The sequence below is a fragment of the Eschrichtius robustus genome, chromosome 10 (genome assembly GCF_028021215.1).
Source record: "Eschrichtius robustus isolate mEscRob2 chromosome 10, mEscRob2.pri, whole genome shotgun sequence".
NCBI classification, from domain to species: Eukaryota; Metazoa; Chordata; class Mammalia; order Artiodactyla; family Eschrichtiidae; genus Eschrichtius; species Eschrichtius robustus.
The window spans coordinates 81,679,012-81,694,154 of record NC_090833.1 but is presented as its reverse complement, the minus strand read 5'-3'; the positions used below and the strand labels follow the sequence as shown (position 1 = coordinate 81,694,154).

The 15,143-nt window shown below is 56.3% G+C and overlaps 2 protein-coding genes across 2 annotated transcripts in view; one reads left to right on the top strand and one right to left on the bottom strand.

Annotated features, from left to right (window-relative positions):
• The first annotated feature begins 159 nt into the window (after nucleotides 1-159).
• On the top strand, nucleotides 160-2,056 carry ENHO (energy homeostasis associated). The gene is made up of 2 exons (XM_068553085.1): nucleotides 160-543; nucleotides 1,573-2,056. The coding sequence occupies exon 2, from the start codon at nucleotides 1,734-1,736 to the stop codon at nucleotides 1,962-1,964; it is 231 nt and encodes a 76-aa protein (XP_068409186.1). The 5' UTR covers nucleotides 160-543; nucleotides 1,573-1,733; the 3' UTR covers nucleotides 1,965-2,056.
• A 641-nt stretch (nucleotides 2,057-2,697) lies between these two features.
• DNAI1 (dynein axonemal intermediate chain 1) overlaps nucleotides 2,698-15,143 on the bottom strand; it is a 43,754-nt gene continuing 31,308 nt past the window's right edge. Inside the window, exons 14-20 of the mRNA XM_068554000.1 lie at nucleotides 10,871-10,960; nucleotides 10,654-10,741; nucleotides 9,980-10,059; nucleotides 8,629-8,777; nucleotides 8,424-8,523; nucleotides 5,779-5,964; nucleotides 2,698-2,796 (exon numbers count right to left, since the gene is read on the bottom strand). Of these exons, the coding sequence (XP_068410101.1) occupies nucleotides 2,698-2,796; nucleotides 5,779-5,964; nucleotides 8,424-8,523; nucleotides 8,629-8,777; nucleotides 9,980-10,059; nucleotides 10,654-10,741; nucleotides 10,871-10,960 (792 nt within the window). The remainder of the gene's footprint in view (nucleotides 2,797-5,778; nucleotides 5,965-8,423; nucleotides 8,524-8,628; nucleotides 8,778-9,979; nucleotides 10,060-10,653; nucleotides 10,742-10,870; nucleotides 10,961-15,143) is intronic.

Genomic DNA, 15,143 nt, shown 5'->3' with positions numbered 1-15,143 from the left:
CTTCACACCGGCGCACAACCAATGGCAAGGGAGCCTGGCAGGGCCAGCCAATTAGATGGCGGCAGCGGCGAGGGATGGCTCCTCCTCTGACAGGCCGCCGGCCGCTGGCCTCCGAGAAGGCGGGACTCTTTCTCTGTTTTTGCTGCCGGCCGAGCCTGGCCGAGCCCAGCCGGGAGACCAGTCGAGCCCAGCCGAACGTAGCCGAACGTAGCCGAGCCCAGCCGAACCCCGCGCCCAGACGGCCGCCGCCGCCCGAGCGCCGCCGTGCGAGCAGGCGAGCGGCCTCGGCCGCGGAGGAGGCGCCGCCCCAGGGGGAGGAGGTCCCCGCTCGCCGCAGACCGCCCGCGGCAGAGGCCGCCCCGGTCGCGCCGCGGCGGGAGCGGCCGGTGGAGGCTGCGCGGCCGAGGGGGAGGGCCGGGGGGAGGGGACGTCACCCCTGCCCGCCTCCCGCTGCTCCCCGCCCGCAGGCTCCCGAGCAGCAGTCGGCGCCCAGCATCCCGCTGCCCCGGACCCTCCCGCGGGCGCGCACCGGGCTCAACTCAGGTAAGAGGGGTCCTCCCACCACGGGCATGGGGGGGCGTTGAGAACCAGAGACGGAGATGAAGAGACATAGACACACACGGAGACACAGAGACACAGCCGGGGAGAAAGAGAGACAGACACAAAGACAGACACACACAAGAGACACAAGAGACGCACAGAACTACAGAGACAGACCGCACGGAGAGGGGATAGAGACACGTCCATGGGGACAGACGGACACACAGCGGGGAAGAAAGAGAGACGGAGACACAAGAGACCCATACACACAGAGACAGGAAGAAAGAGACAAACAGAGACTGATACAGAGATACACGAAGAAATAGACTGGGAGAGAAATGAAACACAAGAGAGACCCTTAGAGACTCAGAGATGGGGACACAGAGAGAGACAGATATAAAGAGAGCTACAGAGAGACAGACAGGTACACACGGAGGTGGGTATACAGAGGCAGAGGCACAGATCCAGGCAAGGGAACCAAGGGACAGAGTAAGGGCCAGACACACAGACACATGCAGCTGACCTGGAGAGACAGTCTCACAGAAAGGTGCACCTAGGTACACAGCCTTAGGTACACAGACCCACACATGCCTGCCAGGCCTCCACAAAGTTCCCTCTGTGTGAGCTGGCGCCTCTGGAGGTCTCCTGGGCTGGCTGGCTGGAGTCCTGAGTCGGGGGAGGTGCCCAGGCCACACCGAAGCTGGTCACAGTGCCCATCCTTCAAGGCCTTGGGCTTCCTCAATCCCACCCACTCACACAGTTCTTCTGAGGGCTGGATGTTCAGCGGGCAGGGCCAGGCCATGGCCACTGGTCAAAAGGAGAATGAGATATAGGCTGCCTAGTGCAGCTTCCTCACGGTAGCCACACCCCCATCCAGGTGCCCAGAGCCAGGTGTTGGCTCTGTGGGGTACTGAGGCCTGCTGGGAGGCCAGAGGTGTGGGAGCGGTCTGTCTTCCCTACGCCTCTCCTCCTAGGCCTAACCCCACCCCTTCCTCCTCACCACCCTTTGCCTTTGCTCTGTACCCCCCACAGGCTCAGAACTGCAGGCGGACGTCTTCACTGTCCGGGAATCATTGAGTGCGTGGACAGGACAGCCTCCTTGGAAGGCCGGCTATACCGGAGTCCCGCCTCGGCATGGGCCTTGCCATTGAGGCAGCTTCTCAGTCTGTGCTTGTCTGAGGGTGCTGCCCGTCATGGGGGCAGCCATCTCCCAGGGGGCCCTCATCGCCATCATCTGCAATGGCCTCGTAGGCTTCTTGCTGCTGCTGCTCTGGGTCATTCTCTGCTGGGCCTGCCACTCCCGCTCTGCCAACATCGACTCCCTCTCCGAATCCAGTCCCAACTCGAGCCCTGGCCCCTGTCCCGAGAAGGCACCCCCGCCCCAGAAGCTCAGCCATGAAGGCAGCTACCTGCTGCAGCCCTGAAGGCCCCTGGCCTAGCCCGGAGTCTGGGACTTAAGTCCACCCCACTTGGAACCTGGAATCGGGATCCCAGGGTCCAGCCAGCCTGGGGTCCAGAACTCAAGAGTCCAGCCTGTCTGGAGCTGGACCTAGCAGCCCAGAGTCTGGTCGGCCTGGCTCCAAGAGGGGCTCTGCTGGCCCTCGGTAGACAGGCCTGGGGTGGGGGGGTTCATGAGTTGGTGCTAGGGCCAGGGCCATCTGGACTCTGCTCCATCCCAGCGGTCAGGGGCTGGGTCCACCCGCCCCCTAGGCCAAGCGCCTCCAGGTCCTCGAGGTTGGGGAAGCAATCCATGGCAATAATGGGAGGGTGTCCAGGCTGGGCCCCTTCTCTGGTCCTCCTACTGTTTGCTGGATAATAAATGGAACTATGGCTCTACCCTGAGATTTCCTCCTCTTCCTGGGGGCCTTGCTGCAGCAAAATGAAAGGTTGTGGGTGGGCTTCCAGACCCAAGTTTATTTGCAGAAAGTAGGAGGGGGTAATGGCTGTTGAGGGCCAAGTCCTGGGGTGAGGTGCTGGGACCAGGGCTGGAGCAGGGTGCTAAGGGCAGGTTCTGGGACCTGATCAGGGGTGGGGTCACACACATACTGGGTGCCAAGCCTGGGCTGGGGTACCAGGGTACCCAGGCTTAGCACCCACTTGTACCAGGTGCTACAAGTACGGGGTTCAAGACATGGGCCAGGCCCTGGGGCCAGGCCCTCAGGTCTTGGGTTTCACTTCCCTCACCAGGTTCAGCAGTTTGTCCAGTTTTGCGATCTCCACAGCTGGACCCTTCTGCACTTCCTGGCCCTTCTTTTCCTGGGGAGAAGGGAAGTACACATGGGGGAGGAATGGTGAGGGATGGGCCACCTCTCTCTACTTCCCAGCACCACCTCCTGAGCCCAGCTTAGGCAGCTGTGCCACGCCTCTCTCCTGCCCAGTTAGATTCCGGACCCCTGCCTGCCGCCCCCAACCCCCCCAGGATCCTTCCCCATGTCAGGTTGGGTGGCAGGGGCCCAGCTGAGGCCTGCAAGAAACATCCAGCTGTGTTTCTGAACCTCAGATCAACATAGGATCCTGATGCTGGGAGGCGTGGGGAGTGGGGGAAGCCAGGAAGAGCTGCAGCCCAGGGCCTCTAACTGTTGGGATCACCCTTCCCACAGGAAGGTCCCTGGCTGAGTCCTAACACGGAGCTAAGAGGTGTGTGTTTGTGGAGGGAAAAGAGTGTGGACAAAGCCACAGGTGCCCTCACCTAGTCCTGTTACCTAGCACTTTCAGGTCAGGTTGGGAGTGGGGTACCCTTTGGGGCCAGGCCTGCTGTGTCAGACATACCCATGGTGGGGGCAGGTGTCAGGAGACCCAGGAGGGCGGTTGGGATATCCCATGTGATTCCAGATGTCCTTGGCTGGGACTGTCCCTCAGAAGAGCGGGTCCTGAATTTATGCCCCCTCACCCCTGCCTACAGGGCACTCTAATCCTTTAGCTGGTAAGCTGGGCCCTGAGAAAAAGAGAGCTGGGGCACTGGGGTATGTGTCACTCAGGCCCTGAGAGCTCCCTGGCAGACCAGCACCAGTGCCATCCTCCTTTCTGTCCAGGCGGTGGGGTGTGGGCTAGGCTGGGGCAGTTGCCATTTCCTGTCTTCCCTTTGTGCCCGGGCCCCCGTCCTCTCACTGTGCCCACCTGTGCCCACTGCTCACTGGCACCTGCCCCAGCCTTGCCTGCTGAGGGCCCAGTCTGGATCTGGCCCAGGCTGTGAGGTGGGAGGAGAATGCAGGGCCAGCAGGCCCCTTCCTGGCCCCATCTTGGCTGCTGACACCCTGTGGAACTTAGATTTCCTCCTGGCGTGACCCCTGCACCTGTTCCCAAATCTGTCTCCCCTCCCCGTGCGGCCCAGTGCCTTTGCCACTCCCCAGCTCACCTCTACATTCCTGAGGCAGAGGACAAAGATGTCTTTTTCTCTCTCTTCCCCCCCTCCCTCCCAAATTAACCTCGTGTTCTCTTCTTGCCCTCACCTCATCTCCTGGGAGTCAGGAGACCTGGGTTTTAGTTCCAGCTTTGTCATTAACTCCCTATATGACTTTGGGCAAGTTCTGCCCAAACTGTTTCTATCTATACAGTAGATGGGGAAAGTAGGCCTTGACCTTTGACAAGTTGGGCTCTGACACCAATCCTGGGAAGCTCCTTGGGCTGGGAAGTCGGGCCTCTGTGGCCAAGCCCTCTTGGGAAGATCAGGGAGACTGCAGCCTGCAGAGAGGGGCGGTAGGGATGCCCAGAGGACTTCCTTTGGCCCGAATCACTGGGCTGCTGATAGAGTCAGGTGGCGGTTTCACAGGAACTGCCAATCCACCCAAGAACTAGCCCCCAGCTATCACCTGCTCAGGTCCTCTGATTCCCAGGTACCCGTGTCCTCAGGTCCTCAGAGATATAGATGCTGAACCTTGCTCTGAGAGGAGTTGGGACTGTGGGAGATCCTTGCATCCCTGGGTCAAAGTGGGCAGGGCAGGCCCCCACCCAGATCTACTGCCTTCAAGGTGTAATGGTTATACCCCAGCCCCAAGGGGTCATCACCATCCCTCCCACAGGGCTGTCCAGCTCTCCTAGCTCAAGCCTGGGTTTTTCTCCTCACTAAATTAAGAGCAGATTTTATCTTTTCCACAAATTGTACTGCCTTCTTCCCCCTCCTTGAGGCCAGCTAGCTGTGCTTAGCAAAGAGTTTTAGACCGCACCCAACCCCCGCCCCCCATCCCATCCCAGCCCCAGCCCACCACAGCCTCTGGGCCACAGCTGCAGGCACTCAGCAGCCTTCTGAGTATTTATAGCCAAGTCCACCCCCTCCCCCAGCTGGCTACAATTACAGGCCCCGCCAAACTCCCAGCCCTTGCCTCCCTGGCCCTGGTGGGGAATAGGCCAGGCTGGCATGAGCAGGTTAGTGCGGTGGCCCCTGCCTCGGTAGGGCACCGGGGGGCAGGTGTCAGCAGTTGAAAGAGACAGGCCCCTGCCCTTGCCTCAAACTGCAAGTAAATGCCTCAAACTGCAACCAGGGGGTACAGTCATCAGGGCAACATGGCCCAGCTCCGGCCCAGCTCTGATCCTGGCCCAGAGCCTGGCAGGAAGCAAATTCCATTTTCTCTCCTAGCACCCAAATGGACAGGACTGGGCTGTAGGTTTTTGGACGCTGGATTTTTAAGTTGGACCTTTGGGCTCTGGATTCTAAGGCCTGGGTTCTTAAGTCTGAATTGGGACTCTGAGAGCTAGACTTTGAGGTCATGGCTCTGGGCTCAGTGGCCTGTATTCAGGGCCCTTGGGCTCTGGGCAGGGTCTCCGGATCATCAGAGATTCCAGAAAGGAACCAGAGCTCAGAAGGAGGACTGCCCAGCTGCTGACCTAGTTACCCTCCTCATGGCTCATTTCCTACTTCCCGTGTGGACCCGCAGCTCCCAGTTCAGAAGCCCTGTGCAAGCCCAGCCAATGAAGCAGAAACTAAGCCTCAAGCCCCTGCCTGCATGACACCAAACAAGCCAATGATGCCCGTGTGCTTCCCCCAGGCTTCAGATCCTCACAGTCACCTGCTTACCTGATGTCTCCACCTGGGGGCCCCACAGGTAACTCAGATTCAGCATGTCACAACTGATCTGTCTCCTGCTTCTCCTATGCTCCTCACTTGGGCAATAACACCACCTTTACCTTGGGTCTCCAAAGCCAGAAACCTGGGGGCCACCCCCTGGCTCCTCCCCTTTCTCTCAACCCCCTGCCATCCTGGAGACTTTCTCTCACGGCAGCCCGAACTCCCCAAAACCGTACCTTCGGCATCTTGCGCAGATTGGGTGAGAGCTTGAGGCAGGTGACGTGCCCACGATCATCGCCCACAATGATGATGGGGTGGATGGGGTTGAACTGCACGTGGGTGAGCTTGTTCTTCTTTTGGGCCACCACAGGCTGGTTGCATATGGCCTCGTACTTGTCGATGGACAAGTCAAACACATGGGTCTGTGAAGAGATGGGTGTCAGCACACTCGGGGAAACGAGACCCCTGTCACCCACCTCAGAGTAACTGCCCCTGAACTTTCTGGGGAAAGACGACAGAAGCCTAGGCAGTGTGAGAGGCAATGTGTGTCTCTGTTTGTTTTTCCTGTGGTTGAGGGAATGGGGATAAAACGTTTAGGAAAACATTTAAGTCTATGCAGAATTAACACTAAGAGCAGCTGCCATTTATGGAGCACTTACTATGTACTAGACTCTGGGCAAGCATGTTACATGGTTGCATCATCTAATTATAATCCTCACAGCCGCTCTATAAGGTAGGTTCTGTTATTATCCCCATTTTATAAACGAAGAGAAAGAGGCTCTTAAGGCTAACTTGCCAGTAAGTGGCAGAGCCAGGTTTTCTACCAACTAATACATGTCAGGTGTTCAGACAGTGCATGTCATAAAGGTGCTCAGCAGGGACTTCCCTGGCGGCACAGTGGATAAGGCTCCGCGCTCCCAATGCAGGGGGCCCGGGTTCGATCCCTGGTCAGGGAACTAGATCCCACGTGCATGCTGCAACGAAGAGTTCGCATGCCACAGCTAAGGAGCTGGCGAGCCGCAACTAAGGAGCCCACCTGCCGCAACTAAGACCTAGCGCAACCAAATAAGTAAAAAAAAAATAAAATAAAATAAAACTGTTTTTAAAAAAAAACGGTGCTCAGCAAATGTTTGATCTTATTTTTTACTGCATCCTAAGTCCGAACCATTAGCAACTCTTGCCTAGACGACTGTGGCAGTATCCTAACTGGTCTTCCTGCTTCAGCTCTTGCCCTTCTATCATCCATCCTTCATGCAGCAGCCAGACCTAACTTTAAAAAATCTAAAATCCTCCAATAGTCTCCCTGGGCACTCTACATAAAATCCAGAGTCCTTACTCTAGATTCTGCACTGTCTGCTCTCATCTCAGGCTCTCACCCCTTTGCCTACTAGACCCCAGCCACCCTACCTGCCTGTTTCTTAAACCCTTCCAGCTAATTCTCCCCTCAGGGCATTTGCACTAGCTGTTCCTCTGTATGGAATGCATCCCCGCATCTTCACCTGGCTGGCTCTTTCTTGTGACTCAGCTCTCAGCTTGAATGTCACCTCTTTAAAGAAGATTTCCCTGACCACTTTATCTAAGAGACCACCGAGTCCTTTTCTTTTACATCACTCTCTCTCGTTTTAAAGATGGAACAGCTTTGTGAAGATATAACTCACAGACTATAAAATTTACCCATTTAAAGTATACAATTCCTCTTTTTTAGTATATTCACAGTTATGTAACCATCACCACAACCAATTTTAGGACATTTTCATCACCCCCAAAAGAACCCTTATACCTATTACCAGTCATTCCCCATTTTCTCCCAACTCGTCTAGCCCTAGGTAACCACACATCTACTTTGTCCCTATAGATTTGCCTATTCTAGACCTATATAAATGGAATCATACAATGTTTGGTCTTTTGCGACTGGCTTCTTAAACTAAGCATTTTTCAAGGTTCATTCATGATATAGCATGCATCAATACTTCATTCCTTGTTATTACTGAATAATACTCCTTGTGGATATAGTACCTATTGCTTACCCATTCATCAGCTGACAGACATTTGGGTTGTTTCTACTTTTTGGCTGTTATGAATAATGCTGCTACAAACATTGGTGTACACACATCATCCTCTTTTAATCTCTGCCTAGCACTTAACACTACTGGGGGTTTTGTTGTTGTTCCTTTTGTCTCCTTCCCTTCACTGGAACGTAAGTTCTGTGAGAGCAGGAACCTGAATCACCAGGCCCTGGCCTGGAGCTGGGAACCACAGTTGACCCTTGGTTAGGCGTTTGTTCAGCAAATAGATGACTGACTCGAGGGTGATGCCTTAATCACTATATTCTTTTCTGGTAGGTGCTTCTCAGTTTATATCAAAGTCCAAAAGGAAAATGTACTGCATAAGAATTTTCTCACAAACTGTTTCTGAGCTTTCACCAACTCTCATTGTTGCACAGACCCCCTTCCATCTCCCCTTCTCAGACTCAGCTTGCACACTCCCAGGGATGGGGACCTCGTTGCCTTTTAGACACTATTTCAGTCACAGATCAGCTCTGACTCAGAAGTTTTTCCTTACATCAAGTTGGCACCTGCCACCCTGTAGCTCCCTCCCCAGGGCCCTCAGAGAAGATAACTGCTCCTCATGGCATCTTAACCCCCAGAGTGCTCTCTCCTTCAAGGTGAACAGCCCCACTCTCTCCTCCAGGCCTCACGGGATGAATGATCCCTCTTTTGACAGGGCCCTGGGTGGCCTGGCCCTTGAGGATACACAGTCCTTATGTTCTGCCTTCCCCCACCTGACCTGGGCATGGCGTGGGCTCTCCAGGAGGGAGACCTTGAGACAGCTAATCCTACCTTCAGGAGGGGGTCAGCAGGGTCAGGAAGGGGGCACTCACCTTCCCATTGGTGGTGACTGCTGCAAACACCGTGGAAGAGTATGGGGCCCAGGCCACGTCGCCCACGGCTGAATTTAGGTCATAGATGAACATCGGGGTGCTGCAGTGGGGAGGGGTGGAAAGCTCAGGGCACAGAGGGCTCACGGTGCCAGAGCCCCGCCGGCCCCAGCCCAGGGTGGCGCCTGGGGGAGGGCAGGCCCCTCACTTGATGGTGTGGTCCCAGATCTTCACGGTCCAGTCGGAGCTGCAGGACATGAAGACCTTGGTGTGGTAGGGGTTCCAGGACACGGCATCCACTGCCATGCTGTGGGCGTCATAGGTGCTGAGGAACCGGCTGGAGTAGGATTTGGAGCACTGGGGTGAGGGTGGGGGGGCGGGGGTCAGGAGTGAGAGCGGTCAGCAGCCACCACTCCCCTGGGGGCCCTGGAGGGTCAGACCCTGAGGTTCCTCTTCTGTCCTCGCCCCACATCACTGTCACAGCTGAGCTGGGGCCACGCTCTTGGCTGCATTTCTCACCCTCAAAGCAACCGGAGAGAAAGGGGGGTGCTTAAGGGGCTGGGCAGGGGAGTCTTCCTGGAGGGTGAGGGAAGTCTGCCCAGAGGATTCCAGGCCTGGCAGAAAAGGCCTTCCCTCCCTGAACCCAGGCAGAGCAGGTGTAAGGGGCCCTGGGGGAGGTGTGGTGTCTCGCCTGTGTCCAGACCAAGGCGTGTGGACAGGCAGACAGAGCGCTGGATCCACCTGCAAGGACAGAAGCCTTGCAGCAGTGATAAACATCCCACCTCGCCCAGGTGAGAGCAGGTACAGAGCCAGGAGCAAGTCCCAATCTCACGATTTCTCATTCGGTTTCTTGCCCTGACAGGCAGGCCCCTCACACCCTCCCTCCAGGAGACTGAGTGGCCAACTAGCCTCTTCCTCTCTCCCGCACGGCCACTGGGAGGGGTGGAGAGGGGGTGGGGACCTCTTTTGCATTCAGACCAGCTCTGCCTGGGCCTCAGGGGCTCCTGGGAGGCGGCCTGTAATTAACATTCTGAGTCTCTGAGCCTAAGAAAAGCTTGCAGCAGAGCTATTTCTGGGTGGATGAAGGTTCAGAAGGATGTTCACCTACTAACACTGAGACTTGGCAGAAACTGGCCCTGAAGTTCCATCCCGCTGCCGGCTGGGATGAACCCGGTATTCAGGGATAAATTTTCTTGTTACCTGGCCTTGGAATCTCAGCTCAAGTTCAGATCTCCTCCAGGAAGTCTCCCCAGAATGTTCCAAGCCCCCCAACCTCCACTCCCAGCTCTACCTCCTCCACTCCCAGGAAGGGAGCAGGACCCAGAGGGAAGGATGCTGGGCTGGGCTAAAGTCACCCTCTAGATTCTCCTTCCCCTTTCCTGCACTCAGCCGCTCTTCCCGCCACCCAAGCAGGTCAAGAAATGCATTCTCTTCCCGCAGGAAGCCTTCTAGAACTGATGAGCCCTAAGATCTGTCCGAATAGGGTCTGTTGAGAACGATAAGCTCCCAGGTCTAAGAGGCCCTGTAAGGAGCTGGCGTTGAGGGCAGTGCTGCCTCACCTTGTAGATTCTCCCCTCCTCTGTGCCCACTAGGAACAGGTAGTCGATCTCTTTGTGGAAGTCAAAGGCAGTGCCACAGCCTTGGGGGAAGAGGGAACAGCTTTAGGCCAGTTCTGGGAGGGAGGCTCCCAGCACCTCCTCTACCCAGGATGGCCTGAGCCCAGGCGCTTGTGAGGGAGGGCTGGGGCCAGCCAGGCAAACAGAAACCCGGCCTCTGGCCTGCAGCTTGTCCCCGGGCAGTTGGGACTCTGCAAACGGGCCAGGGCTTCTGCAGACAGGAATGGGGCCTGGGTAAACAAGGCAGGGATTGAGTTAAACAGGGTCAGGGTCAGGGTAAACAGGGACAGGGTCTGCAAACAGGGATATGGTCTGTGCAAACAGGGTTATAGTCTGCATAAACAGGGGAGGAATTGAGTAAACAGGGAGAGGATCTGGGTAAACAGGGACCTGATCTGCATAAACAGGGATGGATCTGCATAACAGCACCCAGTCTGCATAAACAGGGAGGGTCTGCAAACGGCCAAGGGCTGGGTGCACTGGGCCAGGCTTTCTCATTACCTCCGGTCAGGCACAAGTGGGGGAACTGTGCGGTGCAGCAGAAAGAGGGAGGACCAGAGACCTCATGGGCTGGGGTGACGTGGCCAGGCGTGGATGTGAGGGCCTGGGGCTCTTACCTACTGTGTGTATCTGCAAGTCCTCGAGACCCTTGGTCACGCTGTCCTCCACCTTCAGCTTGATGACATCTGTGTGAACCAGCTCGCTCTGCAGTCACACAGGGACAGAGAAGCACATGGGTGGGGCTGGACCAGCAAGGTTGGGGGTCCCTCTGTCATTCAGCTTCCCCCACTCCCTATCTCCACCCCTGCATGACCCTTTCTGGGAAACAGGCACCTTCACGAGCGTCCAAGACACGATCCTGCCATCAGATGATACAGAGAAGAAGTTAAGGTTGTGGTCCATGTCATCCTTCTGCCACTTGACCTGAAACATCCCAAACTGTGAGCTCTAGGGTGTTTGGGTTAGGGCCCCTCAAGAACCCATCTGAGGTCCAGAAGCCAGTTCTGTGGGCCCATATCCCAGAGTCCCCTGATTTCCCCACCCTCCCTCCTTCCACTCATTCCTCTCTCCCTGAGCATCCTGAGGCAACAGGCCAGTCGGGCCACTGCCCAGTGTCCGGGCTCAGCACTGGAGGTGCCCGGTTCCTCCCTGGGTTGAGTTTTAGAAGCCCAGTTGTAAGAAGGCAGTGGCTCTGGGTTTGACCTCCTTACAGGGACTGGGAAGGACAGAGCCCATCAACCAGCTTCCTCATTTACAAAACAGGAATCATAATAGCATGGGCTTGTTGTAAGGAATAAATGAAACAATGAATGTGAAGCCCTTAGGTCAGAACATTGCAAATATGAAGTGTTCAATAAATATTATTAGCTAATATCCTCAGTATTACCATCATGCTAGGAATCAGGGTGGCAAGGCTCCTGGGGGGCTTTTTCCTGCTTCCTTGGGCCGTGGGGAGGAGCAGCCTCCCTCCACCACCCTCCCCATCCAGGCTTGGCCTTTCTCTAGGCGGCTCTCTTCTGTTCCCAACTTCACTTCACCACTAGCCCCTGCTTCCAGAATCTTGCTTCCAAATCTCAGATGTGAGCTGCATTTCTCCATCTGCAAATTGGGCTTAATAATCCTGCCCCACCCATCTTCTCTGGGCTGGAAGCAAACATATGCGAAAGTGTTTGGGAGACAGAGCTGTTGTCTTATGAAGATGACATGCTTGAGGCTCAAGTTTCTGCTGCCAGATGTGGAGGCCTGGCCGAGCCATGTCCGGGAGAGCTGGGGCAGGGCTGGGTGCCCAGATCTTTCCACCCTCCAGGCCTCCTGTGCTGGGGCCACTGTCCCTTCCCCCTGTCACAAGGAGAGGCCCAGTGAGGGAGGACAGGAACCCAGGGCTGCTGCCTGTAACCACAGCTGTCACCTGGCCCTTGAGGGGTGTGTGTAGCGGGGAGGGGATTGCTCTCCTGGGGCCATGCCCCAGGCCTGGCTGGTCAGAGCTGCAGGAGGGCAGACCCAGTCCTGCCTGGGTCTGTCTGGGCAGGCTGCTCTTTTGTACTTTCACTGGGGGGCCTATAACACCACAGAGCTTGTGAGGCACAAGTCAGAGCAGCCCTGATGCTGAGACCGCTTCCTCTTCTGTGTAAAGGTAGTCCCTTTAAAGGGGGGAGGGGACAGGGGGTGTCAAAGGCCAGGCTGTAAGAGGCGCGAGGGAGCTGCCAAGGGAAGAGTTTAATGAGCGGCCGCCAGCGGGCTCGGAAATTGTATTTCACACCCCACTTAGCAGCCTGATGCCCAGTTGGGGGGCGGTGTGTGTGTATATGCAAGTGAGCATGTACGTGTGTGTGTGTGTGTGTGTGTGTGTGTGTGTGTGTGTGCAAGTCACACATGTGCTCCTGGGGTCGAGGTGGGAGGGTAGGAATAAAGAGGGCCAAGAGGGGGCAGGTGGAAGTGGGGTTAAGAGAATGCATGAATGCCCAGGAAGCAGGTGGTAGGGAGGAGACGGAGGCCTGTTTCACCGATTCCTTCTCTTTTGCCTTATCTGATTAGGATAGGCACGTTTGACCCCAGGGGTCTGCTCATATCCTTCCTGCCCCCTTCCCTTCCCCAGTGTAGCACAGAATACACACACACACACACACACACACACACACACCCTACAGAGTGTTACTGGTTGAAGCTTCACAGCGGGGCCTGAACAGGGCTGCGCTACCCAGATGGGCTCCCCTGGGAGGTAGCCTGTGCCATGGGACAGGAACCCAGTCTCCTTTGGACAGACAGTTCTCTCCCTGGCTCCAAAACCTTCCATGGCTCCCCACTGCCAACAGAACAAAGTCCTTCTGCCCCCAGCCTGGCATTTGAGATCTAAAACAACCTATCTCGTTCCTCCCAAGACACAGTCCCATCGAGAAGGACTTAGACTCTGATGTCTCTGACTCCTCATTCGCCAGCCTGGCTCTTCTTCAAGCTCCAGGATATACAGCCAAGTGCCTGTAGGACACCTCCTCCTCCGGCTTCTTATATTAACTTCTGGCCAGAAATCCGTGGATTTCCTACTGCGTCCCCCAAGCCGGAGTCCCAGGCACCGTCACCAATTTTTTCCTTTTCCCCATATCCAATCAGTCGTTTCCTGTTCTTGATTTTACTGCCTCGACAGCTCTCAACCTTATCTCCTCATTTTTATCTCCACTGCCCCTGTTGTAGCTCAGGCTTCAAGATCTCTCATGCTGCGGCCAGAGGACGTCTCCAAGACACTACCTGACTGTGGGACTTCTTTGCCCCAAACCCTCTGATGGTTGGGCAGTGATTTTCAAACTCTGCTGGGACAAGCTCTTAGGAGCCTCGTGAAAGTAGCTCAGGGGACACGGGGAGTGATAACAGGGGACCCTCAAGCAATCAGGACCCTGATCCTAACAGAGCAGCCCCACTCTCGTCTTATTAATACATCAGGCTTCTGTACTGACACTTCACTTGAGACCACTAACACGCAAAGTCCAAGCTTCCTACTGGCTAGAGAAGCACACTCACGACTGAGCCCCTGTACGTTTCTCAGGTCCTGCTGCTCCTCCCTCTCCCTCACGCTGAGCTCCATGCGGTGTGTTGTTGCCCAGCAGGCCCCTCTGCTTGACGCCCGTGTCTTTCCGGTGCACGTGTGACCCCGTTGTACCCTTCTTCATCTAACGAATACTTCCTCATTCTTCGTGATTCAGCTTAGGCGTTGCTTCCTTTAGGAAGACCTCCCTGGCCCTCTGGCCCCTGGTCCCCATCCCAGACAATCTGGACAATCCTCAGCGCCCCCATGAGCCCTCCTTAGCACACTCCGTATCCTGCTCAGCTGTGGCTGCCGTACGCAGACACCAAGCCCTGAGCATCCTCAGCTCCCAGAGGAGAGAACAGGCAGGAGTTGACGAATGAATGGATGAATGAGGAAGCAGGGAGGGAATGAGAGCGAAAGAAGAGAACAGGAAGTCATCAAAGGAGTGAGAGGCAGGCCCCTCCCATGTCGCAAGCCCTGATTCCAGCCAAGAACTCTGAGTCCTCGGTTTTGCAAAGGCGGCAGCCCTGTTTTCCTGACAAGATGGTGGGAGAACAGAAGGCCACCCCGTCCAGTGTCCCTGGCACCCGCCCAGTGAAGGGGAAACTGTGTCTCCTGCACACCCTACTTCTCTCTCCAACCTGCGATTTGATTCAGAGAACAGAGCAGAGTGGGAGTAGGGTAGCTGGCCTTGGCCCCTCGCCCTCTCCTGGGCTTGAGGAGGATAGTCAGGCCACCTGGAGATGCTCTGTGCTTGGCCCTGGGCTGTCTGCCCATGCTGGGAAAGCCGGGCCGGGGCTGGTGCTGCTTCAGTTTGATCAAAGCGAGTCTTTTCTCCTCTCCCTGGGCTCTAAAGTCTCTGCAGACACCCTCCCCGTGTCTGGAGACCTCCGCGGGCCTGGACGCGATGAATGAGGAGGTGGGATGTTCAGAGGAGAGAACTCCTGAGGCTGCAAGTCTGGCTCCTGCTTTGGTCGAGAACTCTGGGGAGGGTGTTTAGGGGGAGGGGGTGCCCCAGCTCTGGGTAAAGGATGAAGCTGAGAGGCCACCACATCCTCTGTGCCTGGACAGCCTTCCCTCTGCTCGGGCCTGTCTGGGAGCTGAGAGCCAGTGCCTGGGGTGGGTGTCCACATGCCTCAGGAAGCTCAGGGCCAGACAGGCAGGGGTGCAGAGCCCGCCTGCAGACCCTGTCAGGGCAAGGGGGAGAGGAAGGTGAGAAGACAGATCCCAGCACTGCCTGAGGAGCCCAGAGGCCTTGGGCAACTTGAGGCAGAAATCTATGCTTAGATTCTCCCAGGCCTGCCCATGGGGTAAGGGTACACAGCCTCAGAAGGAGGGGGACCTTTGGAACACAGTGAGGAAGGGCCTGCAAAGCCAGAACTAAGAGACTGAGAATGAAACTGTGAAATCCACTCCCAGCGCAATAAGATGGGAGACGCAGAGTCAGGGTGAAATCTAGCCCCAGTGACTAGGTAATGGTCCCATTGTATGCCTGTCTGGAAAAGATGGGTGTTACACAGAAGCCTCAGGGACAGACGTCACCTACCAGGCCTTACAGCCCCACCCAGAGGGCAGAGAACCGGCAGT

Bases quoted from the DNA above. Each gene is read 5' to 3' on its own strand.
- ENHO (XM_068553085.1), top strand. From the start codon at position 1,734: ATGGGGGCAGCCATCTCCCAGGGGGCCCTCATCGCCATCATCTGCAAT.